General features: G+C 53.1%; 7 protein-coding genes across 7 annotated transcripts; 4 read left to right on the top strand and 3 right to left on the bottom strand.

Annotated features, from left to right (window-relative positions):
- The first annotated feature begins 1,257 nt into the window (after positions 1 to 1,257).
- Positions 1,258 to 3,669, top strand: B0H65DRAFT_449906 (inosine-5'-monophosphate dehydrogenase IMD2). Its single transcript, XM_062825980.1, has 2 exons — positions 1,258 to 1,905; positions 2,123 to 3,669. Exons 1-2 carry the CDS (start codon positions 1,434 to 1,436, stop codon positions 3,259 to 3,261), a joined length of 1,611 nt encoding a protein of 536 aa, XP_062686226.1. The 5' UTR covers positions 1,258 to 1,433; the 3' UTR covers positions 3,262 to 3,669.
- Positions 3,670 to 4,155: 486 nt separating this feature from the next.
- B0H65DRAFT_26690 (Saccharopine dehydrogenase) lies at positions 4,156 to 5,911 on the bottom strand. The gene is made up of 4 exons (XM_062822693.1): positions 5,429 to 5,911; positions 4,943 to 5,356; positions 4,799 to 4,864; positions 4,156 to 4,602 (listed from the first exon to the last, which is right to left on the bottom strand). Exons 1-4 carry the CDS (start codon positions 5,715 to 5,717, stop codon positions 4,253 to 4,255), a joined length of 1,119 nt encoding a protein of 372 aa, XP_062686227.1. The 5' UTR covers positions 5,718 to 5,911; the 3' UTR covers positions 4,156 to 4,252.
- Positions 5,912 to 7,194: 1,283 nt separating this feature from the next.
- On the top strand, positions 7,195 to 10,263 carry B0H65DRAFT_26783 (uncharacterized protein). Its single transcript, XM_062822711.1, has 4 exons — positions 7,195 to 7,707; positions 7,779 to 8,555; positions 8,606 to 8,982; positions 9,044 to 10,263. The coding sequence occupies exons 1-4, from the start codon at positions 7,420 to 7,422 to the stop codon at positions 10,017 to 10,019; spliced, it is 2,418 nt and encodes an 805-aa protein (XP_062686228.1). The 5' UTR covers positions 7,195 to 7,419; the 3' UTR covers positions 10,020 to 10,263.
- Positions 10,264 to 11,131: 868 nt separating this feature from the next.
- B0H65DRAFT_26842 (uncharacterized protein) lies at positions 11,132 to 14,472 on the top strand. Its single transcript, XM_062822718.1, has 3 exons — positions 11,132 to 11,301; positions 11,359 to 11,497; positions 11,565 to 14,472. The coding sequence occupies exons 1-3, from the start codon at positions 11,263 to 11,265 to the stop codon at positions 14,141 to 14,143; spliced, it is 2,757 nt and encodes a 918-aa protein (XP_062686229.1). The 5' UTR covers positions 11,132 to 11,262; the 3' UTR covers positions 14,144 to 14,472.
- On the bottom strand, positions 14,472 to 16,563 carry B0H65DRAFT_26810 (autophagy protein Apg6-domain-containing protein). Its single transcript, XM_062822715.1, has 2 exons — positions 16,349 to 16,563; positions 14,472 to 16,278 (listed from the first exon to the last, which is right to left on the bottom strand). Exons 1-2 carry the CDS (start codon positions 16,431 to 16,433, stop codon positions 14,801 to 14,803), a joined length of 1,563 nt encoding a protein of 520 aa, XP_062686230.1. The 5' UTR covers positions 16,434 to 16,563; the 3' UTR covers positions 14,472 to 14,800.
- A 179-nt stretch (positions 16,564 to 16,742) lies between these two features.
- B0H65DRAFT_515007 (uncharacterized protein) lies at positions 16,743 to 20,992 on the top strand (the record flags this gene model as incomplete). Its single annotated transcript, XM_062828651.1, has 1 exon — positions 16,743 to 20,992. The coding sequence occupies exon 1, from the start codon at positions 16,967 to 16,969 to the stop codon at positions 20,990 to 20,992; it is 4,026 nt and encodes a 1,341-aa protein (XP_062686231.1). The 5' UTR covers positions 16,743 to 16,966.
- An 870-nt stretch (positions 20,993 to 21,862) lies between these two features.
- B0H65DRAFT_26907 (casein kinase II alpha subunit CKA) lies at positions 21,863 to 23,433 on the bottom strand. The gene is made up of 5 exons (XM_062822727.1): positions 23,219 to 23,433; positions 23,112 to 23,153; positions 22,654 to 23,027; positions 22,172 to 22,591; positions 21,863 to 22,099 (listed from the first exon to the last, which is right to left on the bottom strand). Exons 1-5 carry the CDS (start codon positions 23,289 to 23,291, stop codon positions 21,998 to 22,000), a joined length of 1,011 nt encoding a protein of 336 aa, XP_062686232.1. The 5' UTR covers positions 23,292 to 23,433; the 3' UTR covers positions 21,863 to 21,997.
- Positions 23,434 to 23,536: the final 103 nt, after the last annotated feature.

The following is a 23,536-nucleotide window of genomic DNA, read 5'->3' on the forward strand; positions in this document are numbered from 1 at the left end:
TAAAACTTAACCAACAAGTTATGGAGTGGTGGACGATAGCAGTTGGCAGTTGGCGGACATGGCGCGCGGGCGCTTAACCGGCTCAGATCTCTCTCTTCGCTCGTGGGTCGAGTTCGGAAATGGAAGGTTGACTGCGCACAGCGCACGTGAAGGGATACCTCTAGGGAAAATGCACACCTGGGAAACAAAATGCGATGATCAAGGCACTATGATGGGAATAGCTTCATTCCGTCTGCTCTCCTGCACCAAAACAAAAACAGCAACCAGGACTTTGGGAAATGCAATGGCAAGCAAGGCAAGGCGAGGCGGCTTTGGCGGGCTGTAGGCTCTTGGAGAAGACGGACATGGGGGGTGCCCAGTGACTTGCAGTGCCCTCCGCTTGTGCTTGGAAGAAGAAAGTGAGCGGTTGGGAAATGGAGGGGAACACGAGATTTGCGGCGGCCGGCAGTGGTTGGCTGCCTGTCGTGGACGGTGGTTGCCCTGTTGTCCACTTGCCCTGCAGCTGCTGCCCATTTGTTTACTATCCCATGTGCCTGCCCGCCCTGTGCCGCCCTAGCAACCAGAGACGGGACGAAAGTTGAGCTCGAGCCAATTCCTCCCTCCCGAGCTCCATCCTCTTGGCGGGTGACCTCATCCCGCTGCCGGTCCTACAAAAGGCCGCAAGGGCCGAATGGGCACCTGTAAACTTGAAACTTTCGTTCCTGCCGCACGGACGACGGCTTGTTGTAAGTTTGTAACAAGCACAATGCCGCATAACGGAGCCAGGTCCGCCGGGTCCACCATGGTCGGAACATCGAGTCTTTCATTGTTTCTGAACAGAACCGGAGGCTGGCAGTCACTCAGGTACTTGTAGGTAGACAGTCCACAGTCAGCGAGGCAGCCAACTCGCATGACTCAACTTCACCTGTTGCCTCCCGGTCCGCTGAAGCGAAGGATGATCGGAGAGATCAACGGAGGTCTTCCCGACTTCGCAGACTGCAATTGAGGAATTCCTCTGCAAAACAGACAGCAATCGGAGTGACATGAGATGACTGATAAGAGATGAAATGTAAAATCGGCGGTGCTCCTCCACAGCGCCAGACTGAAATGCAAAGTCCGGTCTTAACTAAAACGTAGGCTAATTCCCACTGCCCAATGATAGTGACATGGAGTCACACTAAACCCCACCTGCGACCCCCCTTCAAACCACCCACCGCCCGGCAGAAAGCCCCCGCGGTCGGGGGCTTCGGAGTCTGGACCATAAAAAAAAATTTCGAAGGCAAACTCCCAGGTCTTTTCTTTTCCTCTTCGTCTTCTTGGGGGGGGAAAAGTCGGCCGATCCAACCAGTACATACCCATCGCTGGCTTCCCCCCAAAGAATCAACCCTTTGTTTTTATATACCTTACTTGCCCTTACATCATTTTGCCCTTCTCATCTTCATTGATTGCAGAAAATGGCAGTAAACGGCACCAACACCTTCCTTGACCACACCTCCGCCATGGAGGTCCTCAAGGAATATGAGCGTCGCGATGGCCTCGGCATCCGCGACCTCATGGACTCCAAGGCTCAGGGCGGTCTCACCTACAATGATTTCCTGATCCTTCCGGGTTACATTGGCTTCCCTGCCTCGGCCGTCACCCTCGATTCGCCCATCACCAAGCGCATCACCCTCAAGATCCCCTTGGTTTCCTCTCCCATGGATACCGTCACCGAGCACGAGATGGCTATTCACATGGCTCTCCAGGGCGGTGTCGGTGTCATCCACCACAACTGCTCTGCCGACGAGCAGGCCGACATGGTCCGCAAGGTCAAGCGTTACGAGAACGGTTTCATTCTCGACCCCGTCGTCATCACCCGCGACACCACTGTCGGCGAGGCCAAGGCCTTGAAGGAGAAGTGGGGTTTCGGTGGTTTCCCTGTCACTGGTAAGACTCCATTCCCACTGCTTTCTGTTCGCTGCCTTCTCCTGGTCTACCTGATGATAAACCTATAAATCATAACTTTCGTTCCACCATATCGACCTATGTGTCATGAGGAAACAAATACACTGAAAATCCTGATCCGACCTTTCTTTTTCACACCTTTTGGAGCACAACTCGTACCCTCGCTTCTGGGAGCTCGTGCTGACTTTGCTTCACATAGAATCCGGCAAGCTTGGCTCCAAGCTCCTTGGCATTGTCACCAACCGCGACATCCAGTTCGAGACTGACCTTGACAAGCCCGTTTCGGAGGTCATGGTTACGGACCTGATCACCGCTACCGCTGGTGTCACTCTTCTCGAGGCCAACAAGATCCTTGCCCAGTCCAAGAAGGGCAAGCTCCCCATTGTTGACAAGGAGGGCAACCTTGTCTCCATGATCTCCCGCTCCGATCTCACCAAGAACCTTCACTTCCCCCTTGCCTCCAAGACCAAGGACTCTAAGCAGCTCATCTGCGCCGCTGCTATCGGTACCCGTCCCGAGGACAAGGACCGCCTTGCCAAGCTCGTCGACGCTGGCCTCGATATTGTTATCCTGGACAGCTCTCAGGGTAACTCCATGTACCAGATCGAGATGATTAAGTGGATCAAGCAGGAGTTCCCTGATCTCGATGTCATCGGCGGTAACGTCGTTACCCGCGAGCAGGCTGCTGCTTTGATCGCTGCTGGTGTCGACGGTCTCCGTATCGGTATGGGCAGCGGTTCCGCCTGCATTACCCAGGAGGTCATGGCTGTTGGCCGTCCTCAGGCTACTGCTGTCTACAACGTTTCCTCTTTCGCCGCTCGCTTCGGTGTTCCCTGCATCGCCGATGGCGGTATCCAGAACGTTGGTCACATCGTCAAGGGTCTCGCTCTCGGTGCCTCCACCGTCATGATGGGTGGTCTCCTTGCCGGTACCACCGAGTCTCCCGGTACCTCTTTCGTCTCCCGTGAGGGTAAGCTCGTCAAGGCTTACCGCGGCATGGGCTCCATCGACGCCATGCAGGACAAGAAGGCCGGTGGTGGTGGCAAGGACGCCCAGAAGAGCAACGCTGGTACTGCTCGTTACTTCTCCGAGGGTGACAGCATCCTCGTTGCCCAGGGTGTCTCTGGCGCTGTCGCTCACAGAGGATCTATCAACAAGTTCGTCCCCTATCTTGCTGCTGGGTTGAAACACTCTCTGCAGGATTCCGGCATGACCAGCCTCCAGGAGCTCCACGAGTGTGTCGAGAACGGCACTGTTCGTTTCGAGATCCGTACTGCTAGCGCCCAGCTGGAAGGCGGCGTTAACATGGAGTCTTATGAGAAGAAGCTTTACGCCTAAACGCTTTGGCTTTTCTTGAATGGTCGGTAGATTTTGATGATTGGTTTTCAAAAGGGGTAATGCGGGTTGCAATGGAGTTCGGTGGCGATATTATGGGATTGTTGAATGGGAACTTTTAGAGATCACACGATATCAAGATGTTGTGCGATATGGAACGCAGATATAATCAGCCTGCAAAAGAGAAGGCTTGAGCACGTCGATAGGCGACGTTGCCCGGAATCAAAAAGAACTTGTTGATGGATCACACCAATTTTGCTCGTCTCCTGAATTATTCCTGTGCTCGTTTGTGTGTGTGTGTTTGTGGGTTCGTGTATTGACGCACTCCCGTATGTGATCGACATCCACCTCTTGATCCTGTCTGTGATCGTCAGTTGTTGCCGTTCATCTTGTGCAATATGGCTGTACCTATGGTCATGATATTCGCTACTTTTGCCTGCGGCATGATTATTGTGTGATGTTCATGATTCGCGCTGTTCTCCGTACTCCAGCTTGTCCAATGAGTCCGAAAGGCGATCCGGGCGCACACGAGTATGGAGATAGAAAGAATACCAAACTGACAATTCTGACGTGAATCGTCCCATTGCAAAGGTCCCTCTCCCATTGCGGAATACACCAAGAGGCGGGACAGTACTTTTTGACTGGCAGTTTTCAGCACAGCTTGAAAAATCCTCAAATGCTAATTCTGGTGGTGTGAGAGACATCCAAGTGTTAAGCAGACCAAGTCTATTCTCGTGTCTTTCTTTGACACTGCCTTTTTCTGCTTCTGGGTATGAAGCTGTCTGTTGGCATCTATCCATCTTTGTCCGTCATATCTTCATGAGCTATTCCTTTTGTTCTCGGTCATGTACAATGGAATGTCTTTCAACTCTTGACACCTCATCCCTTCTCCTTTTCTCCTTTTTCTCTATCCGTATTTCCCAAGAGCCATGAACTTAATTAAGTCCTGACTTTCTCGCAACTCCACCCCATCTTTTATGTAAGAACATCACATCTACTTCTGAAGCGCACTCTCCGGAAGCGTAGCAACCTTCTCATCAAACAACTTCTTCGCCCTCGCCCAAACAGGCGAGTTCTGCCAGTCATTGAGCGTAAGCAACGAGGGCAGCAGATCATGGCTGAAGGCCTCGGAAGCCTCGCGCGGCAAAAGCGAGGGGAGGTGGTCGATGGAAATAACGGAGAGAGGAGGACCCGACGCAAGACCGTCGACGGGAACCGTGGGCTTGTCGAAGGTCGTGGCCACCGTGTAGATGGGCACGGGGGTGAAGGGCGAGGTGGTGTCGGCGGAGACGTCGCAGACTACGCGGAGCTGGCGGTCGGGGATCTGGAGGGACTCCATGTTCACTGGTACTTTTGTTAGTGAGGGTGCTCTCGGTTTTTGTTTGGGGGGGAAGGGTTATTTTGCTGAGGGCTGGAATGTGTGAATGTGGGCCAGGCTCAGGGGAACCTTGTTGAGGTGGGTGACTGAGACCGGCTTTCCGGCTTTGCAGTGACTCAACTCAGTTGAGGAAAGGGGGAAGGAAGGGGGAAAAACACATACCGAAGTTGGGAATCTTGCTGGTGAGGTAGATGCAGTTGACAAAGATGTCGCTGTCTGTGATCTCCTCTGTGATGGTAGTCAGTATCTGTTTTTTTTTTTTTCCCACGATGAGTCGTATGGTAGTGGTGCAGGTTTAAAACATACTGAAAGGACCGCCCTTGGCAGTCTCGGCCATATCCCAGTCGAGAATGTTCTCGTCGGGGATGCCGGCCTTCTTGAGAGCGCTGACGGCACCGGAGCCGCAACGGCCACGGGCACCAATAACGATCACACGGGGCAGACGGCCGGCCTTCTCAACACCCTCCTTGACAGCCTTCTGGACGTCGGCGATCAGAGCATCCTCGTTGGGGTAGCTCTCAACGCCGGGGAAGGGCTCGCTGTGGTTGAGCTGCCAGGCCCACACCTCGAGGGCAAGAGCGGCACCGGCGAAACCGGCGTGGAAGCCGAAAGCAGCCACACGGCGACCGTGCTCGTCAACCAAGAACTCGAGGTCAAGAAGAGTGCCGTCACCGCGGGGGTATCTGGCAAGAACGGTCTCCCAACCGGCTTGCTGCTTGTCTGTTTTTGTTGTCTCGAATCAGCAAGGATTCTCCTGGTCAGAGAAAATTCTGAGCTGAGCTGGAAACTTACAGCAGTGGGCGAACGAAACATGAACGTGCTTGAGAGGGAAGTCCTTCTCCTCCAACTCCTTCAGGCCAACAATGATGTGCTCCTTGGGAGCATCGACCCAGCTGTGCTCAGGCACCAGGGTGGCGCCAACCTTCTCAAACTCCTCATCGTCGAAAATTCTCTCTGGGGAGCGCTCGACGTTGACGATGTAGCCGGCCTTGATGAGCTCGGCGGTGGTAGCGGGGGTGAGCGCAGACCGGTGCTCGAGGTGCTTGGTCTCGCTGCGGAGGTGAAGGACGGTAGGGGCCATTTTTGTGAAAGGGAATTGGGGTATCTTGGATAACGTTGGGTTGAGGAAAACTATCGAGTGAGAAATATGATGAAAATGGACTACTTGGTGGTTTGTTTTATACGGGCCAGGGCGAGATCGGATATGGCTCTGCGGGATGGGCTGCCAGGGTTGATTGAGTCACGAGAAACACGGGAAAACAGGGTCCGCCTGGGCTGGCAGAACGGGGAGCGACGGGAAGTGCCCCTGGAACCGTAAGCGTTGAGATGGCCCCATATTATTTTGACTGTGCATTTTTGAAGAGCCTGAGAGGTACAAATATGATGTCTTATGACCCTACTCATGTTCATGGTTGATGCTCTTCTTCGGTTGTTGTTTTAAATTTTTGAATATCTCACGGAATCGAACCTGCTATCAAAGCGACTCCCGTCATCAGCTTGAATATTGCCAGCTCTTCGTCATGGAGTGGATGGCGGAGCGGATACAAATTTGTCGGGACTTAGGTACCTGCCTGTTCGGGGCGACGTGGTGAATGTCGAATCCCGTCCATTGAATTGTGCTGACCAATTGGGATTGTGGGGTTTGGGCAACTGTTAGTGTGAAGACAGCGAAGCTGGCCAATATCTTAACACTTTGCTGTCACGACTTTCGCAATTCCGTCGGACCAGCACCCGGCCGACCAACCCTTTCTGGGCTTGCCTTGCGATGTTTGTTTGCACCAGCACTCTGGACGGGAGTCTGGACAACCCAAGATTTTCGAGATTTCGGGGACCTGGAAAAGCCTGGCTCGCTGGACCCAAAGATGGATTCCGCTGGCAGCCAGCCGAGTCGTCCATGGATGTCTCATGTGCGGGCCAGCGTGTCCAACGGAGTTTGTTCCTTCCCTTGTGTCGCCGGTCTCCTCCGGGCATTCGCCGAGCCGCCAGGCATGGCCTGCTCTGCCTGCCAACAACTGCTGCCCCCCGGGCCCGAGGACCCCCGTTCCATCCACTCCCGCCACCTCAGCATCGCTAGACTACTGGATTCACTAGTATGGAGGAGCGGCCCGGTTGCACGACAGGATCGCCGCCAGTTTTCACCAGGAGAACACCAACTTGAACCACTCATGGATGGCGAATCCCATCGGCAGTCGGAGCAAAGTCCGAACTGGCCATCATGAAATTCTGCCTTTGCTCGCGGCTTTGTTAGGGGTCGCGGACTCGCGGTGCTATCCGTCCAGTGCCTTCCCTCCAAGACTACCTTCCCTTGTAGATCGGCCATCCTGCGCATCATTTGCGGCGTTGGAATTCTCTCCTGTATACTTCCTCGATATACTACCGACTACCTATACCTTACCCTCTTACCTCCTTGCACTTTGTTCACACTGAGGCACGCTCTACACAGTCGAACACTGTAGGATTCTACCGCACCGTGGCCTGGCCGGAAAAGACGCGGAAGGAGCCAACGAAGGCTACCTAAGCTCTCTCTGCGACCTCGGGACCTCTGGGTATCATCAACTGACATTAGCACACTTCACACCTCACCACCCGAGTCACACACTCACAATCACACTTGAACTCACCACGAACCCCGACTACAACCACTCACCAAACCCGGACTCTGACCCGACCGACATTCGTTGATGATGAAGTTTTACTCGTCTGGCCCGTCCTCTTCTTGATAGCAGCCGCTCATTCCACCGTCCTTCGTTATCCCAATCCGGAACTCAACAGATTTCCCGAACATGAGGACACCCGAGCCCACACAGGGTGGTTCCTCTTCACCAGACGATCTCATTTCTGCTCTCACCAACTCGGGATTACTGCGGCGTTTGTTACCAGTCGGGTCGGAAGAGGCTCCTTCACGACCCATAGCTCCCGCCAGATCGTCCGCCTCGGCCTCACCTCGTAGTACTATTACCGACCGAACTACACTCACCAAAACCCAGGCTCGGTCCGCTGTCCCTACCGGTCGGTCAAAGAGACAGGCAACCACTGCCGCCTGTGGTGCATGTCGGAGGCGCAAGTCCAAGGTGTGTTGAGACCCAGGACGCTGTGTGTACATTTCTAGTGGTCACTAGCTCACCTTTCCCTTTTCGTACAGTGCAACGGCGAGCGTCCAAACTGCTCCGCCTGTCATGACCGCGGCACTGACTGTGAGTATGACACCAATGTGGCCGAGACCCATGCTCAAGCTCTCAAGCGCAAGTATGATGAGCTCCAAAATTCAAAATCGGCTGCCGAGAAAGTCTTTGAAATCCTCCAGACGAGGGACGAAAAGGAGGCCGAAGAGGTCTTCCAGCGCATCCGGAGAGGTGCTGATCCCGCCACCATCCTGCGCCATATAACCTTTGGCAATGCTCTCATCGAGCTTGCCTTGGGCCCCGAGACAGGGTATCGATATGAGTTTCCCTACTTGCCTGACATGCCTGCATTCTTGCAGCGTCACGACAACGTCTACCTCGATTCCGAAGTTTATGCTTGCGTCTTACGGAGGCCTGCCCCCGGTCTTCCTGCCGTGACACATCAACGTCTTTCCGGCTCTCAGCAACAACCTTATTTTACGCCCTCAACCGCAAGTCGAAGCATGAGCCCCTATTTGGCCCACGGTCCTGCCGTTGACTTACACAGCGATCCATATCATAAACCATATCACTCCGCCGCCGTGGAAAATTCACGATTAGAGAAACTGCAGCCATCTCAGTGGACCTCAGTGAGCACTGATGATGTCCTCATGCGAAAGTTTCTTCACGACTACATTCTATACGACTATGGTTGGCATTCTTTTCTTCATCTTGATTATTTTCTTGATGACATGGCGAACGGGCGTCATCGCTTTTGCTCAAGACTCCTCGTCAATGCAGTTCTCTGCATCGGATCAGTACGTATCCCCAAGTCCCAGTAACCTTCACTACTGACGGTTTTCTCAAGTATCATCATCGTGGGCTCCAAGGACGGGCAGAGTACTGGAATCCCGCAAACATTGTTTACATGTTCTTGGCAGAAGCCAAGAGGCTTTTTGAGATCGACTCGGAACTTGAAAGACCTATACCCTTGCCAAACGATCCACACGGAGAGCGAAGACTGAGGGAATGGGAAGAACGGCGGCTAACTACCATACAAGCCGGGCTTCTCCTAAACGTTCTCTATATTTTCAACGGTTCCGATAAGATCGGGTGGCGCTACTCTCTTCGGGCGATCGAGATGGCCCATGAAATCAATCTTTTCGGTCCTGCACAACCTGAAATGGACCGGGAGATGCGGAATGTCAAAGAGTTCACGGCTTGGGTAGTGTTTACATGGCAGAGGTATGTCTTACCAAGGATCTCGAACCACTTTATCGGCCGTGATTGCTCACAACCTTCTTAGTGTAATCTCATATCACTACTTCAGGGCCCCTATAATGAGGCATCCGCCTCAGGTGCCCCTACCGGATCCCATCGAGAATCCGCAGTGGTACGGTGAGATTTGGGTAAAATACCCCGGAAGTCAATCACGGTTTCCTACACATTTGGGATTCATGTTCAAGGCGAAAGCTGAACTTTGGACCATCATGAACGACTTCTCCCTCCTTTCGTTTCGTGATCACGGTCCCCCTTTGAATTTGTCGATCCCTCAGGTCCTCGAATTCTACAACAAGCTGATTAACTGGCTGCACAAACTACCCGAACCTCTTTCCCCGCGAAAGATTGTGACGCCTCACCAGATCAAGCTGCACCTGCACTTCTACTTCATCCTCATCAACATACTAAGGCCCATAGTCACGTCTGAATGGAGGAACGGGATACCGCCGGGTAAGACGATCCCGCCCTGTACGCCACACGACGCTTACCTAAATGCTACTGTTCGGTTCGAAACACTCATCCGCATTTACTACCTTCGCCACGGGTTCGAAGCCTTGGACAGCTTCCTGATGCAGTTCCTTGGCGCGCTCGCCTACATGACGATTGATGCCATCGCCCAAAACCCAGCGGCGCCCCATGTTGAGACGCTCCGATCAACGGTCCTTCTCGCAACAAAGGGCATGTGGGAACAGGCCCAGAGTCTCTACGTTGCCCGGGCGGTCTTACGTGTACTGGCAAGTGCGATGAGACCCGAAGACGTGCAACTGCTCAAAAAGTTTGCTAACGTCGAGGCCAACACGGATATATACTCTGCCCCTCTGGAGCAACCTGTTCAGTCGGATTGGCCTACGTATGTCGTCAGACTTGATCAGAATCCGGACACAGTGAGACTGGGCAAGACGCTTAGCAGCAAGCTGGAGCGGTTGTCTCTGGATCTCACCGCTTCGTCTCCCCCAGTGGAGTCCACACCACGGCCACGAAATTGGTCGGTCATTTTATAAAGAGGAAATCATTGTTGAGCATAGACAACAGTAAACGAAGTTGCCTATCAAGGAAACTAAAGACATAAAAGAAAATATTTCAAACGTTGCCAAGCCCGCCTCCTTTCGCCCACTAATATGATCGATTAGTGTCCGAGGTAGCTGGGGTAGCTCAAGGTAGCTGAGCTTACCTTCGGGAAGCTTGAACCCCTCTCTGTGATACCAACCAAGCTCCAATTCGGGCGTTCCTTGGCCTATGCTGGCGAATGGAAAGTGCTTCCTAAATGTTAGGAAGGGGCTGTGACCATTTCTCAACGGGTGTAGTATCATAACTGTTCAGCAACGTGCTCCATGGGGATAACACCCCGCCAAGATATTCAGCAAGACCGTGGCTCTGTAACGTTCAAAGCAGGACTCAACGTCAGTAAGTGGTACTTATCCCAAAGCAACAAGTTGTGTTTCTGGGATATCTGTGGTGCTACCCAGGGACCAATGGCGAGGCCCGCAGTCTAACCTCAGGACCGTGGGGTATTAACGTATCACTTCTACACCGGGCTTTGACAAACCAAACCCATCCGGAATCTACTGTGAGTACCTTTTCTGGCATCTTTACTGTTCGTTAGACATTTCCAAGAAGTCACATATGTGTGGGCAAGACGAGATGGAGTTGTGATACATCATCTCCCAGGTCGGCATCACTTCACAACCGGCAGTTGATACCTTGCCTCAACAATTCACAATTCCGCCAGTCGTCTATTACTGACCCCATCCTTGAGTTATCAGACGGTGCAACTATCATTCCGCTCATGCCAAAGTGGTACAATGCACGACGACTACACGGTCGTCATTTGGTTTTCCGTCTCGGCATGTTTCAAACCTACACGACTTACATACTTGCAGGTACACTGGTGGTCACTTCGTCTTAGGCAGACACGCCTCTGAGCACAAAGGTGTAGGCAGAAGTGTAGATCCGATATCAAGCACGGAGAACGGAATCTCATCGAGCAAAGCGGGAACCAATGGCAGATACATCTGGATCGTAGGATTGTCGACTCACATCTGCAGTCAGACAACTCCGCATGTAGGCTGTGTCACTTAGTGGCACAGTAGGACTTCACAGCCTTGCTTTGACGTTGATGTATAACCTCTTCCACTCCTATTTAAGAGGGATAACAACTTCGTTTCCTCACATGTTTTCTCCTCTATCCTAATTCCTACTCAGCCTACCTTTGTCTTCTTCCTGCCTTTCCGAGAAGAAGTCAACATGAGCGGGATTGTTCGAAGAAGAGTTGCTCCGATGGATGTATGTCTTACCTCGATCATGAACTCACAAAGATAACACAATGCTAACACTACACAGGCCGACGAAACAGGGTCGGTTGACAGCTTCGAGGCTGTTGGCTTCAAGGCCGTGAAGTATCAGCGGATTCCGGATGACGAGATGCCGGACATCCTCTACAGCGTCCAGTACTGCTCCAGCACTGGACGGCTTATGGAAAGTGAGTATTACCAAACCATCACATACCTCCAGGATATTTATCAACGACAAGAGCTAACAGACAATAGCACGGGAGAGCGCAAAGCCCTTAGATCCCAAGACATCCAACACCGGCCTCGAGGAGACATCCAAGCCCAGCCCAGTCATCGAAATCAGAACCACCGTCCACGCCAGATACGACGGCGGCGACTACTATGACGACCCACCCTATCCTCCCCCTGAGCCGTACTGGTCAGGCTCCGACAGCGACTGCAGCGACAACCTACCTCGTACGCGCCGCAACCGGGAGCCTCACGCTAAGGACCGCACCGAGATGGTCATCCACTCAGACCACCTCAAAGCCGCTCTGTCGGCGGTCGTCTCCTACTACCGCGAGTTCTCCCCCGAACACGGCATCATCAGAGCCCCCTACCAAGTCCTCGTCGACCACTGGAAGGAGCTCGAGCTGTACAAGCTCAACCAGCCCAGCTGTCACGACGCCGAGTACGCAGACACCACAACCAAACACATCGACGTGCTCCTCTCCTTTCTGAGAACCACCTTCTCCGAGCGCTTCGTGGCCGAGCGACTCCGCCAGGAGGACCCGCGCGGTCCCATGGCCACCTTTGACAACTTCTGGACCTTGCTAAAGCCCGGCACCGTCATCTACCGCGACCGCAACGGCACCCTGGTGCCGTACATCATCAGTCTCGTCCGTCTCGAGGGGCCCTACGACGCCCAAGGCAACGGCGAAGGTGATAACTCGTATTACCTCGAGTTCTGGAACATCCAGTACAGCCGCGGCCTGTTGCGCAGGCGCATGAAGTCGTGCACCATCTCGGCCTGGCGCGGCGAGCGACTGATTAACTCCTTGTCTGTCATCCCTGAGCGGTTTGTCACTGATGCTGCGAAAGTCGCCGCCGAGAATCTCAAGCTTGGTAGGCTCTACTGGGAGCTGGCGAAGCAGCCTTCGTATATGGAATATGATGGGCAAGTGACCAACGGCGACAGGGCGAGCGGCGGGAGGGGGTACAAGATGACGGGCCGCGTGGTTGTTGATTGCGAAGGATGGGAGCGATTTGGCGACGGAGGAGTTTTGCCGCATCTTCGTCGGCCGCGCCGTAACCGCGACAGCTTGAATCTGGATATCCTCCCGCAGGTGAAGTCCAAGTGCGCTTGCCCTGCTTGTTGCAACAACAACAAGTCTTACCCCCCCACCCAGAATGGCGGACAACGAAGCGACCCAAGCCCCTTCGTCAACTTCGACAAACTCAACCCCAAGACCGACTCCCTCCCCGACAACGCCTGGCTCTACTTGCACGTCCTCTCGCCCACCATCCCAGCCTTCATCCTCTCCGAGCGCCGCTGGGCATACATCCACCTCTCCGGTCTCGGTCCCGTCCGCCCCGACCTCGACGCATTCAAGTACCTCGTCTTGGACCCAGCCATCAAGTTAACCGTCAAGTCTTTGATCGGCAAATTCGCCGCTCCTTCTTCGGCCACAGAAACAACCCCCCCTCCAGCAGCAGGTAGAGAAAACATGCTCACCCCACAGACAGCCTCCTCCTCAGCCCTCACCCCCTGGCCCACCGACTTCGTCCGCAACAAAGGTCTCGGCCGCATCTTCCTCTTGCACGGCTCGCCCGGCGTGGGAAAGAGTTGCACAGCAGAATGCATTTCCGAACTCGCTCGCCGGCCCCTTTTGTCTCTCACCAGCGGGGACTTGTCAACATCCATGTCCTCCTCCTCCGTCGAGCGCCGCCTCTCCTACTTCCTCGAGCTAGGCGAGCGTTTCGGCGCTTTAGTCCTTTTGGACGAGGCCGATGTGTACCTGGAACGTCGCCGGACTCGGGACTTAAAGCGCAACGGGCTTGTTTCCGTGTTTTTAAGGGCATTGGAGTATTTCCGCGGAGTGTTGTTTTTGACGACGAACAGAGTAGCAGCCTTCGATGACGCTTTTACGTCTAGGATTCACGTGGCGCTGTATTACCCCGAGCTGGGGGAGGACGAACGAAGAAGAATTTGGGGGTATCAGTTTGAGAGGTTGGAACGTGAACCTTTTTCTTCTCACTCCTCTGCTGCTGCAGATGGGTCTGGGTCTGGGTCCGACGGCGGCAACCAAGTTGGTACTGACAAAAGGTTCAAGTTCTACATCCCCCAATCAACAAAGGAATACGCCTTCCACCACCCTGCCGTCCTGGCGCTCAAATGGAACGGGCGCGAAATCCGCAACGCTTTGCAAACGGCCGTGGCTTTGGCGGAAACGGAAGCGGCTGAGAGTCACCCCGGTTTTTCCAGCGGCGGCGGACTTTCGAGTGCGACGACGACGACGACCATTGCGTTGATGGATAAGCATTTGAAGGCCGTGGTGGGGATGAGTAGTGGGTTTAAGACGTTTATGGAGGGTGTCAAAAAGAAGAGGAAGGGGAAGGCGAAGGCGAAGGCGTTGTTGAGAGCGGGGGTTGATGTTGCTGATGATGATGATGATGATGATGATGATCACGACGACGAAAATGATGGGGAGTATGCGGATGAGGAAGATGGGGAGCACGACGGGGAGGGCGAGGAGGAGGAGAGCGATGATGATGAACATCCTGGTAAGATGCCAAAGCCTGTTTTTTTGCACCGTGTTGATGTCGAATCGAGATTGAATAGGTGGAATGAATGATGTTTGGCTGACTGGTGTTTTTTTTCTATTATTTTATTTTCTTTATAGGAAGCGGGTTTTCGTCAGCCTCCGAAAATGGGTATTAGAGAATGCCTTTTTGAGTTTAAATAGTTGGAAAGATGTTTGGCTGACTGGTGTGTTTTTTTTTTCTTATAGGAAGCGGGTATTCATCCAACGGCTCTGAATCAGGGTATTAGAGAATGAAGGCTGGTGATATACCTATCAAAGAGGCCGACGGGAAGCGGTGGAGGAATGAGTTTGACAATTAAGAGTGGGTAGAAGTTGATCTTTTCAGTCTTGGATAGCCTACGGGTAAGATCCATCTATAAGGGATACCTCAAGTAACGAGTTTGTCGTATTGTTAGACTCGCTGGTATTATGGTTCCCATCATGTTCTGCAGAATCTAAGGTATTCAAGTCATCGCGCCTAGCCCAAATAACAATGCTTTGCTCTTCCTACATTCCATCTATGCGTTACGTACTGTCTTCCAAGCGGATATTTCCGCAGATTACAGTCCAATATCTCGTACGCCTCGTAGTCATAATCGTGGAACCAACTCCGTAGTCATACACATTCGTAACATCCAAATCAATGCATAACACCCAAGCCCAGATAATAGTAGTAAGATCGAAACCTTAACATACTACTCAACAGCTTTACAACCCCAAGGCATTTGCCCTCGCCGTCGATGACGCACTCACATTGCTGGCATGAGCGAGCAAAAACTTGCAACAAGTCAGTGTCAACTTGCAAGCCTTTGCCCAGCTATCGTCCTGCTGAACGCCCAATTTGATAGAGACGTCCGATATCTTGTCACCCTGGATCTGATAAGGGAGACTAAGAGTATTACCCTCCCTCCGCGTCTGCTCTTGCACATGAACGCCCAGCTGGCGCACCAACTCGAGGAAGGCCACCATTGCGGTGTCAAACTTGCGGTGGATGAAGGTGAAGCCGAGAGGGAAATCACCGCTGGAGTAAAGTTCCAAGACGGTCCGCTTGGCGGGCGGCGGCGGGGCGTTGGCGTCGACGGGTCGGCTAGGGTAGAAAGACGATGCCATGGATGTCGAGGCAGGTTCGATGCGGACGATGCGTGATGTTGAGCCCATGGGCTGCGGTTCGTAGCCCTCGAAGCGGAAGTTGAGCTTCTCGGCGACGGTGACGAGCAGCAAGAGGGCGTGGCCCCATGCTGCGTTGATCTCGGGCCAGTCGACGGGGATGTTGTGCATGCGCCCGAGACGGAGGCCGTTGATGGTGGCAAAGGTGCCGTCGTGGCTGATGCAAAAGGTATCGTTGAAAACGTTACTTCGCTGGAGCTTCTCCAGCTGCCGGGAGTCATGGTCGAACTTGCTGTTGATGCTGTCCCGTTCGTTCTGGAAGTCGCTTAGAGTGGTGTTGAAGGCATTTCGGCCACGCCAGAACTCTTCCTCTTTGATGTCAACCTCCCGTATTTCTGACTCTAGCTCGAGCTTTTCCTTCTCCAGGGCGGCCTGTTCCTGCTCGAGGGCCTTTAGTTCTTCAAGCAACTCCTTTTCTGCCTGCTTCGCTTTGCGGGTGGCCTCCTCTTGTGCTCGAATCTCCTCGTCCGTGGGCTCGGAGGCTTTCAGCTCCTTGAGATAGTTTACATAGGCGTCCTTCTCCCGGTTGGCGGCTTCAAGCTTCTTCTGCATTTCCTCGACCAGCATGTCGGAGCACTCGATACATATTGGGTGGTCTATGTCGGATCGGGCACTAATGACCTCGAAAAGTTTGAAAATGCGCTCCATTTGGTCCGACAGATGGGCGTTGGCCATGTCGTCTTCTTCAGATGCTCCCACATTGTTGTTGCTGCTATATGTATCGGAGGATAAGTCTTGGGCTGATGAGCGGTTGTTCCTTTGGAGAGGCGATGCGTCGGACGACGCAATCTGAGATTCGGTGAGCAATACAAATGACATGGCTGGGTTGTCTCGTAGTGCGCCATCCCCTCCTCCTCCTCTGCCTGGCCCGGCATGCCTCTTGAACATGGGCTGATGCGACGACCGCAACGCCTTTTCATAGAGTGATCTCCTCTCGCGCTCATGGAGGGATCGGTGTGTCGTCGAGGATTCGGAGATAGAGGACAGCGCTTTCTTGGGCGTTTGTTGAGAGTGAGTGGCTAGACTGTGTCAGATATGGAGGAGCTCGAAATAGCCATGACGGGTTGTGGACAATGACAGATTCCGTACCCACGAGCAGATCATATGCTGCTGGATTCAAGTCCTCCAAGGAGCTGTCCAGCTTGAGGGGGGTGCGACACTTTTGGCAGTTCATGATGGGCAACGGTCGGTGATTCGTAGGAACATTCCTCTAAGTGGTAGTATGCTTCGATGTGGTTTGGTGATGTTGATGTTTCATTGTTGGATGCGGAAGCCAAGTCCAAGCCCGTTGATGTTGGAGGGGCAGGTACCTTGATAGCTAGGTGCCTATCAGTGGCCTATCAGCTGCTGACTACCAATTTATGTAGGGATCCTTGCAGCCTTATGACAGCGCGTCATTGTGGTGACAGTCCGCTGAATTTCCAGGGTCCGGATGTGTGTGCTACGCTACCAGGCCCAGCATCGCAAACGGAAGGATCGCTGTCGCAAAGTCGCAACCTCCATTTGCGACCCAAGTAATTTACGCGACAATACCTACTTTGTACGCGTCGGAACCTTCTTCTTGCCAACCACTGTTCCTGGTTCCAATATCCGATTCTCACGAAACCCTACCTCGACGCCAGATGGATCTCCGTCCAGTATCGAAATATCGGTAGTAGAGCTCCGAACTGCCCAAGCGCAAATCAACTTCTTCGACAGCTCGACTCGATGGAACGGCCGACCAAACGATCGCGAACAGGCCCTGCGCCCTTCGACGATGAAGAGGTTGTTGGCGACGAGCTCAACCACCAGCCCGAGGAGGTCAACCAGCTACGAGACCCCGGCTACCAACTCGAAAAAGCCCGATCCTTCGCTGCCTTCAAGTTAAAGTCAGCTTTCGAGAGCATCTTCGAAAAGTATGGGAAAGACTTTAATGGCGTTGGCGACGAAATCGATCTGAGAACTGGCGAAATTGTTGTCGATAACGGCCACATCAAGTCTCTGAAAACGGCGACAATTGGTGTCGAGAACGATGATGGCGACGAGTCTGAATCCGAGTCGGGAAACGAGGAAGAGACGATATCACACGGACAAGAAAGCAAACAGAATGCGACTGCGTTGCAAACCGTTCCGCGACCTCTGCCTTCCATGGCGCCGCCATCAACTTTCGGCGCGTTTGGTCCAGGTTACAACTCGTTTCCGGGAGGGCCTCCACAACTGTCTAATATGATGTATCCCGGCCAGACGCAATTCCAATCGTTCTCAATGCCGTTCAGTGCGTTCAGTTCTGCGAGCAATTCGATCGATCCCGCGTGGAGAGCACCCGACCTACCTCAACCGGTTCCCTGGGGAGGATTCTGGACTCCTGGCACCCAATCCAGGGTCAAGACAGTGGCCAAGGTGCAGCAACTCATTGCCGGGACTAATCGTGATCAGGAGGGTGAGGATGAGGATGACATTCTTCTAGATGTATCGACGACTGAAACCACCAAGGCGACTGAGAATACCTCGGTTATCACCAAGAAGCTGGCACCCTTTCGTCCTCCATCCAACGTCTCTTCCCCGGTCAATCGCCAGCCAAAGACATCCACGGCCACGTCGACCCCAAAGTCGACTGACAAGCTTGATACTGCGAAGGCAAATGGAGAGAAAAAGAAGACTCCCAAGAGGAAGACACCAGCGAAAAAGCCGCCAGCGAAAACGAAGCCTGTTGAAGAGCCTATCACTAGTCTAGTGGACGAAACAGGCATACAGACCGCTGGTTCTCCTGTAGTTGACGGCCCATCAGCAGACACTCAACCTGTTACTGATACACAGCCTGCTGTCGAGCAGACGCCAGTTGCTGAGAAGCCAGTAATCGAAGGTCAAGCCTCTGTTGTGAGAAATACTAAAGAGGTGAAAAGAAAAAGGACGCCAAATAGAAAGACACCAACAAGTAACAAAGCCTCTTTAGAGCAGAGCGATGATTTCTCGGGGGCGAGCCTCGTAAAATCTGCCCCTGTTCCCGCGGAGAAAGAGTCTGTTGCAGAGCTTGAATTTGAGACTCGTCCTATCGTCGAGCACGAACCTAGTGTTGAAAAGGGGTCTGACCAGTCTTCTGTTGAAAAGCCCAGGGTCGAGGCCCCTGTTGTCGAAGACCCTGCTGTTAGCACTGGTAAAAAGACATCGAAGAGGAAGACTCCAACGAGGAAGGTTTCGACAAGGGAACAAGATTGTCAGGAGCCAAGCACTAATCCATCGGCGAATGATAGCAACCGGTCCACGCTGGCGCCTACAGTTGAGCAGCCTTTAGTCGGGACTGAACTTGTTGAGATTCAATCCTCTTTGACAGTTCACAGTGGTCCCGGACAGCCCTATGTTCAAGAGACTATTGCAAGAGAACCAGTTGTGGAGGAGACTTCTATCGACGAAGGTCCCGTTGCCGAAATCGAGCCTCCTTCCGCTGGGGGCGATGGAGACCAGTCTGCAAGCATCTCAGCAACGGTCACTAAGTCAGTAAATCACGATCGTCCAGAGATACCGAATTCTACGGATTTAAGGACGGTGAGAAGGAAGAGGCGCCTCTCGAAGCGAGACCACTCTTCTCCAGCTGGGGCCAATGCCTCGAGATATGAACAGTCTCTCTTTAATGGAGAAACAAACGCGAATACCACCTTGAAATACTACAGCCCCAGCCGCGGCACACTTATCACAAAGCCAAGCAACCAGCAACTTTGGGTCGAGATACCAGTAGATGGTACCTTGGACCCTAAGACCTTCCAAGTTGTTGTCGATGACGATACTCTGATAGCAGAAGTTCCAGCACTGGAAGTAGGAAGAGAAACTACCAACATATTGGCAATAGAGGAAATGGCGAGGGATGGCGTTGCCAAACCTCAAGTTCCTGGCGGCCCCGAAACTCAAGCAGAGGCTGTCGAAGAACGAAGCCCCCCATCGAACGATCTGTCACATGAGGTCTTCACTAGGAACGTTGTCGACTCGGCATATGCCTTCTCTGACGAAGATGAGCCAGCCATACCAAAGGCGAGAGTTCGACGAACTGAGCCCATTCAACCCAACCCCAAGCCCAAAGCCGCGGAGAAATCTAACGTAAAGGAATTCGGGATACCGACACCAGCATCGTCATTTGACCGCAACAGCCAAACTACCGAGTCTCAAGCTACTTCACAAGCGGAAATACCGATGGATGAACTACCCGTCATTTCAGCAATTGTGTCCACAGAGACTGCTCGCCTAACGCAATCAGCAGACTCGGTTCTGCTTGACAAGACCAACACCGAAGAACTCCCTTCACTGCCCGAGCCTGTACAGGTTATCAAGCCTAGGCGGGGTAGGCCGGGAAGAAAACCCAAAACTCCGATAGACCTGAGCGAAACCATCTCACCAGTGGCAACGAGCACATCTGCCGTGACAGAAAAGCCATCCGAGCCGGCTCCCATCATCACCGCTTTAGCACCAACTCGGTCTAGGAGACAGAGTTTGAGGCTATCAAGGGGAAGGCGGGATTCAGATATCACCATTCCAGAGTCCATAACACCACACACGACGGTTAGGGCGTTACCGCAGGAAGACGATTCTATTGTTATTCAAGAGAGTCCACAAGGCACACCCGAACCCGAGGCCGAGCCTGTGGATGAGCCTGGAAGGCCAGCTAGCCCAACCTGGACTGCAACCATTCCCGCGTCTCCCAAGTTGGCAGAGACTTCAGCTCCTGATCAAGAGCTACCGGAGGACAGCCTGCTAGAGGAGGCAATAGCTCGTCAGCGATTCTGGTCTCCTAAGCCTGAATCAATCATTCTAGGCCACGAGCCATCACCACCGGGGCCACGAGCAGAGACAATCTTGGAGGTCGTGATCCCTTTTAAACGGATGCCACCCACCTCGGCTTCGCCTCCGCCACAGGAACAAGAACACATCACCAAAGAAATCCAACCCCAGCAGCAACCAGAACAACCAACAACCCCTCTGAAAACAAGGCCGAGAGGACGCCCAGCCTCTGCCACTTCCCTTCCCACGGCAACCATCACTACAACCGCCAAGGTCAAGACCAAAGCGGGCTCTGGCTCAGGCTCTGGCTCAAGGACGGGATCTGGATCAGGACCAAGCAGGAGAACAACCCGGACGCCCTCCACCACCACCACACGCACCACCACAGCCCCTACCACCTCCTCAAGAAAACGGACCCTCACCGGCACCCTTCTAAAACAAAGCCAAGTCCAGACCCCCGGGGGCACATCCAAATCCACCAAATCCACCAAATCCACCACCAAATCCCTCCTCGCCGGCGGCAACACCAGCATCCTCTCCCTCATCTCCTCCGACACGGACGACGAAGACGAACTCACTCTCGATTTTGGTGGCACCCCATCAGGCAACAACCCACTGAGGAGATCCGTCAGCACAACAACAACAACGAAAAAGACAGCAGCTACATCTACCACCCCTTCAGCTTTGCTCCTCCTCCGGACAACTCCATCCCGCAAACCTCCTTTTTCAGCTCAAGCTGGTGGACAGAAGAGAAAGACAACCAGCTTGGCGAAGATTGCTTCTTCTATTAGTGTTGGGAGATCAACAACGCCTGCTACTAGTCGTTCTGGTGGTGCTGTGACTCCTCCCACTGGCGGCGGTTCCGAGACAGGAGGAGACTTTGACTTTGTCGGGTCGGAAGTGATTCAGACGCCTGGCGGGACGCTGAGACGGTGTGGTGAGGCTGGGTTTAGGTGCGATAGGGATTTTTGCTTTGGGTGTTTGTAGGTGTGCGTGCGTGTGATTTATGTGTTTCTGTAGTGTGAGTGTGTGTGTGTGTTATTAGGGAGATAGATGTTGTTGCGGAAATGTGGGTGAAGGGTTTATTTCGGAGATGTTATGAATGGGTGGGGGAGTCTTCTCGATACTTCCTTCGGTCGCGGAATTAGGTCAAAGTAGAATTATGCAGTATGGTTAATGGGTATGATCAATATGGGGCATTGGAAGTGTGGTGTTTGTTTACTGGGAAAAGGAGTTGCGCACTCAAGTTACCTAGACAACTACATATCAGCCACTACTATATAGACCTAGCCGTGAAATGTGAACGTTGAAGGAGCTTCGAGGTGGTTTCTCCCGCACACATCTTAGAAACAAACTCCCCCTGGTCATCCATTGTCCGATTGTGCTATGTTGTTTGTCGATATGGTATCCGGTCACACACACCACGAAGGGATAAACGACGAGAATGGGGAGGGAAACCGCTTCGAAATTTTCCATCAATGATCCTATATCATGAAAAGTAACCTTTAACCTTTAAAACCTAAACGGGAATCTTTGCTCGGAACGTACTTCCAATGTTGCTGTGTTTCGCCACCAAACACCCATCACAACCAACACTCCAAACCGACTCCATCCGTCCACCCATCCATTTCGAGAGAAAAAGAAAAAGAGAGTTTCCCAAGCGATTTCTACCTATTTCTTTCCTGCTCCCTTTTGCTCCATCTGGCTGCCTCAACACCCTCATCTGTGGTCTTCCCTCCCCCCTCCAGCGCCCAGCCCCAATCAACAACCAAGCACCCAGAAACCCTAGCCCGCGCTTGACAAACGCATGTCTTTCCGCTGGATGGAATTGTCATCCCATGTCGTGGCGAGTTGGGACCTCCGTTCGCAAGCAAAACAACGCTGGATAATCGAGTAGGCTTCGACGGTAACGGTAACACGCGCATTGGTATATGAAAGTCGATAGATTCGGCTGGAACTTCAACAGATGACTGCCTTCTCCAATCTCCCCGTCTAGTTGATGGTCTCACCGGCCAGATAGCGCGTGCGTGTGGCCTCGTCGCGGACAGGGGCGAAGTAAGGGTGGGCCATAGCCTCCTTTGCGGTCAGACGTTCCTATAAAGATGAAATCGGATCAGCTTTTGTAATTATTAAGGTATGATGTGGACACAAGAAAACAAAACGTACGTTGTGATCGTAGCGCAGCAGCTTGTCCAAGAAATCAATAGCCTCGTTGGAAACGAAGCGCTGGTTCTCGGCGTTGATGAAGCTGTGCCAGGGTTTCCTCTGGAAGCGGCCGAGGATATCATCGTACTGGGCGTCCAACTCAATCTCGTACTTGTCAAGGTAGTCGAACAACTCGTCCGTGCCGAGGACCTTAGCAATCTTGACTAGTTGATCCGAGTTGCTCTGACCGTGGAAGAAGGGCTCCTTGCGGAAGATCATGGACGCGAACATGGCGCCTAGGCTCCACATGTCCAAGCTGTAGTCGTACTCCTGGAAATCGACGAGCAGCTCCGGACCCTTGAAGTAGCGAGAGGCGACCCTAACGTTATACTCCGTGCCGGGGTGGTAGAACTCAGCGAGACCCCAGTCGATAAGGCGAAGCTGTGAAAAGCAAGACAACGTGTTAGCGCGCATGCTTCATTCCTGGGATTTTCAGAACTTGCCTTTCTGTTCTCATGATCGATCATAACGTTATGAGGCTTCACATCGCGGTGCATAATGCCCTTGCTGTGACAGAAGTCGAGGGCCTTGAGGAGCTCGAAGATGTAGTAGCGGACGTCGAAGTCGTTGAACCTGGGGTACAGGGTGCGGAACTCGGTGTTGTTGACGTATTCGAAGATGAGCGACGGGGTCTTACTCTGGCTATCCCTCACAACGTCGAGCAGAGCGACGATGTTGGGACCGCCCGCCAGGTTCTGGAGAATCTTGATCTCTCTCTTGATCTTCTTCTTCTTGACGGGCTTCAACACCTTGATGACGCATTTTTGGTAGTTAACCACGTTGATGCCCTCGAACACCTCGGAATATTTTCCTCTACCTGCAAGAGTGGGTTGGCTGTTAGATCCGGCGCTTGTTTATTTTTTTTTTCCACCATGGAGGAGGGGGGGCGCATGGCACATACCAATCTTCCTAACGACTTCGTAGTTCTCGAGAACACCCCAGCCTGTGCGCGCAAAGCAGTCAGTAAACAGAAGAATCTTGCGCGACGACGGGGTGATTGAAGCTCACTGATGTTAACAGAGTCGTAGTCCCAGTATGCGCGGGGCATATTCTGGTTGACGTCGGCGTAGACACGGGCCATGTTTGCGGTGGTGTTGGGAAAGGCGAGCACGCTCGATTGCGCGCCGGCAGCCCAGAACGAGGTTGTTGCTAGAGAAATGGTGACGGCTCGGATTGGGACCTGCGATGGCGCGAGCCGAAGGAGAGGGACAGTTGAAGACGGATTGCAGTCGGGTGGATAGGATCAGATGGTGGGATGGAGAATGCAATGCCACTGGCCGTCAGTGCAGCGATGATGGACGTTGGATACCTTGGGGCCAGACGCGG

The sequence above is a fragment of the Neurospora tetraspora genome, assembly GCF_033439725.1.
Source record: "Neurospora tetraspora strain CBS 560.94 chromosome Unknown B0H65scaffold_1, whole genome shotgun sequence".
NCBI classification, from domain to species: domain Eukaryota; kingdom Fungi; phylum Ascomycota; class Sordariomycetes; order Sordariales; family Sordariaceae; genus Neurospora; species Neurospora tetraspora.

Excerpts from the sequence above, each read along its gene's own strand:
- B0H65DRAFT_26842 (XM_062822718.1), top strand. The coding sequence starts at position 11,263 with ATGAGCGGGATTGTTCGAAGAAGAGTTGCTCCGATGGAT. Across the intron at positions 11,302-11,358 it reads GAAGAGTTGCTCCGATGGAT|GCCGACGAAACAGGGTCGGT; the intron begins GTATGTCTTACC and ends AACACTACACAG. Across the intron at positions 11,498-11,564 it reads CACTGGACGGCTTATGGAAA|CACGGGAGAGCGCAAAGCCC; the intron begins GTGAGTATTACC and ends AACAGACAATAG.
- B0H65DRAFT_26690 (XM_062822693.1), bottom strand. The coding sequence starts at position 5,717 with ATGGCCCCTACCGTCCTTCACCTCCGCAGCGAGACCAAGCACCTCGAG. Across the intron at positions 5,357-5,428 it reads TGTTTCGTTCGCCCACTGCT|ACAAGCAGCAAGCCGGTTGG; the intron begins GTAAGTTTCCAG and ends CAACAAAAACAG. Across the intron at positions 4,865-4,942 it reads TGCCAAGGGCGGTCCTTTCA|AGGAGATCACAGACAGCGAC; the intron begins GTATGTTTTAAA and ends CTACCATCACAG.
- B0H65DRAFT_449906 (XM_062825980.1), top strand. The coding sequence starts at position 1,434 with ATGGCAGTAAACGGCACCAACACCTTCCTTGACCACACCTCCGCCATG. Across the intron at positions 1,906-2,122 it reads CGGTGGTTTCCCTGTCACTG|AATCCGGCAAGCTTGGCTCC; the intron begins GTAAGACTCCAT and ends TGCTTCACATAG.
- B0H65DRAFT_26810 (XM_062822715.1), bottom strand. The coding sequence starts at position 16,433 with ATGAACTGCCAAAAGTGTCGCACCCCCCTCAAGCTGGACAGCTCCTTG. Across the intron at positions 16,279-16,348 it reads AGCATATGATCTGCTCGTGG|CCACTCACTCTCAACAAACG; the intron begins GTACGGAATCTG and ends GACACAGTCTAG.
- B0H65DRAFT_26907 (XM_062822727.1), bottom strand. The coding sequence starts at position 23,291 with ATGGCCCGTGTCTACGCCGACGTCAACCAGAATATGCCCCGCGCATAC. Across the intron at positions 23,028-23,111 it reads CGAAGTCGTTAGGAAGATTG|GTAGAGGAAAATATTCCGAG; the intron begins GTATGTGCCATG and ends CCACTCTTGCAG. Across the intron at positions 22,592-22,653 it reads TCGATCATGAGAACAGAAAG|CTTCGCCTTATCGACTGGGG; the intron begins GCAAGTTCTGAA and ends TGCTTTTCACAG.
- B0H65DRAFT_26783 (XM_062822711.1), top strand. The coding sequence starts at position 7,420 with ATGAGGACACCCGAGCCCACACAGGGTGGTTCCTCTTCACCAGACGAT. Across the intron at positions 7,708-7,778 it reads GTCGGAGGCGCAAGTCCAAG|TGCAACGGCGAGCGTCCAAA; the intron begins GTGTGTTGAGAC and ends CTTTTCGTACAG. Across the intron at positions 8,556-8,605 it reads CAGTTCTCTGCATCGGATCA|TATCATCATCGTGGGCTCCA; the intron begins GTACGTATCCCC and ends GGTTTTCTCAAG.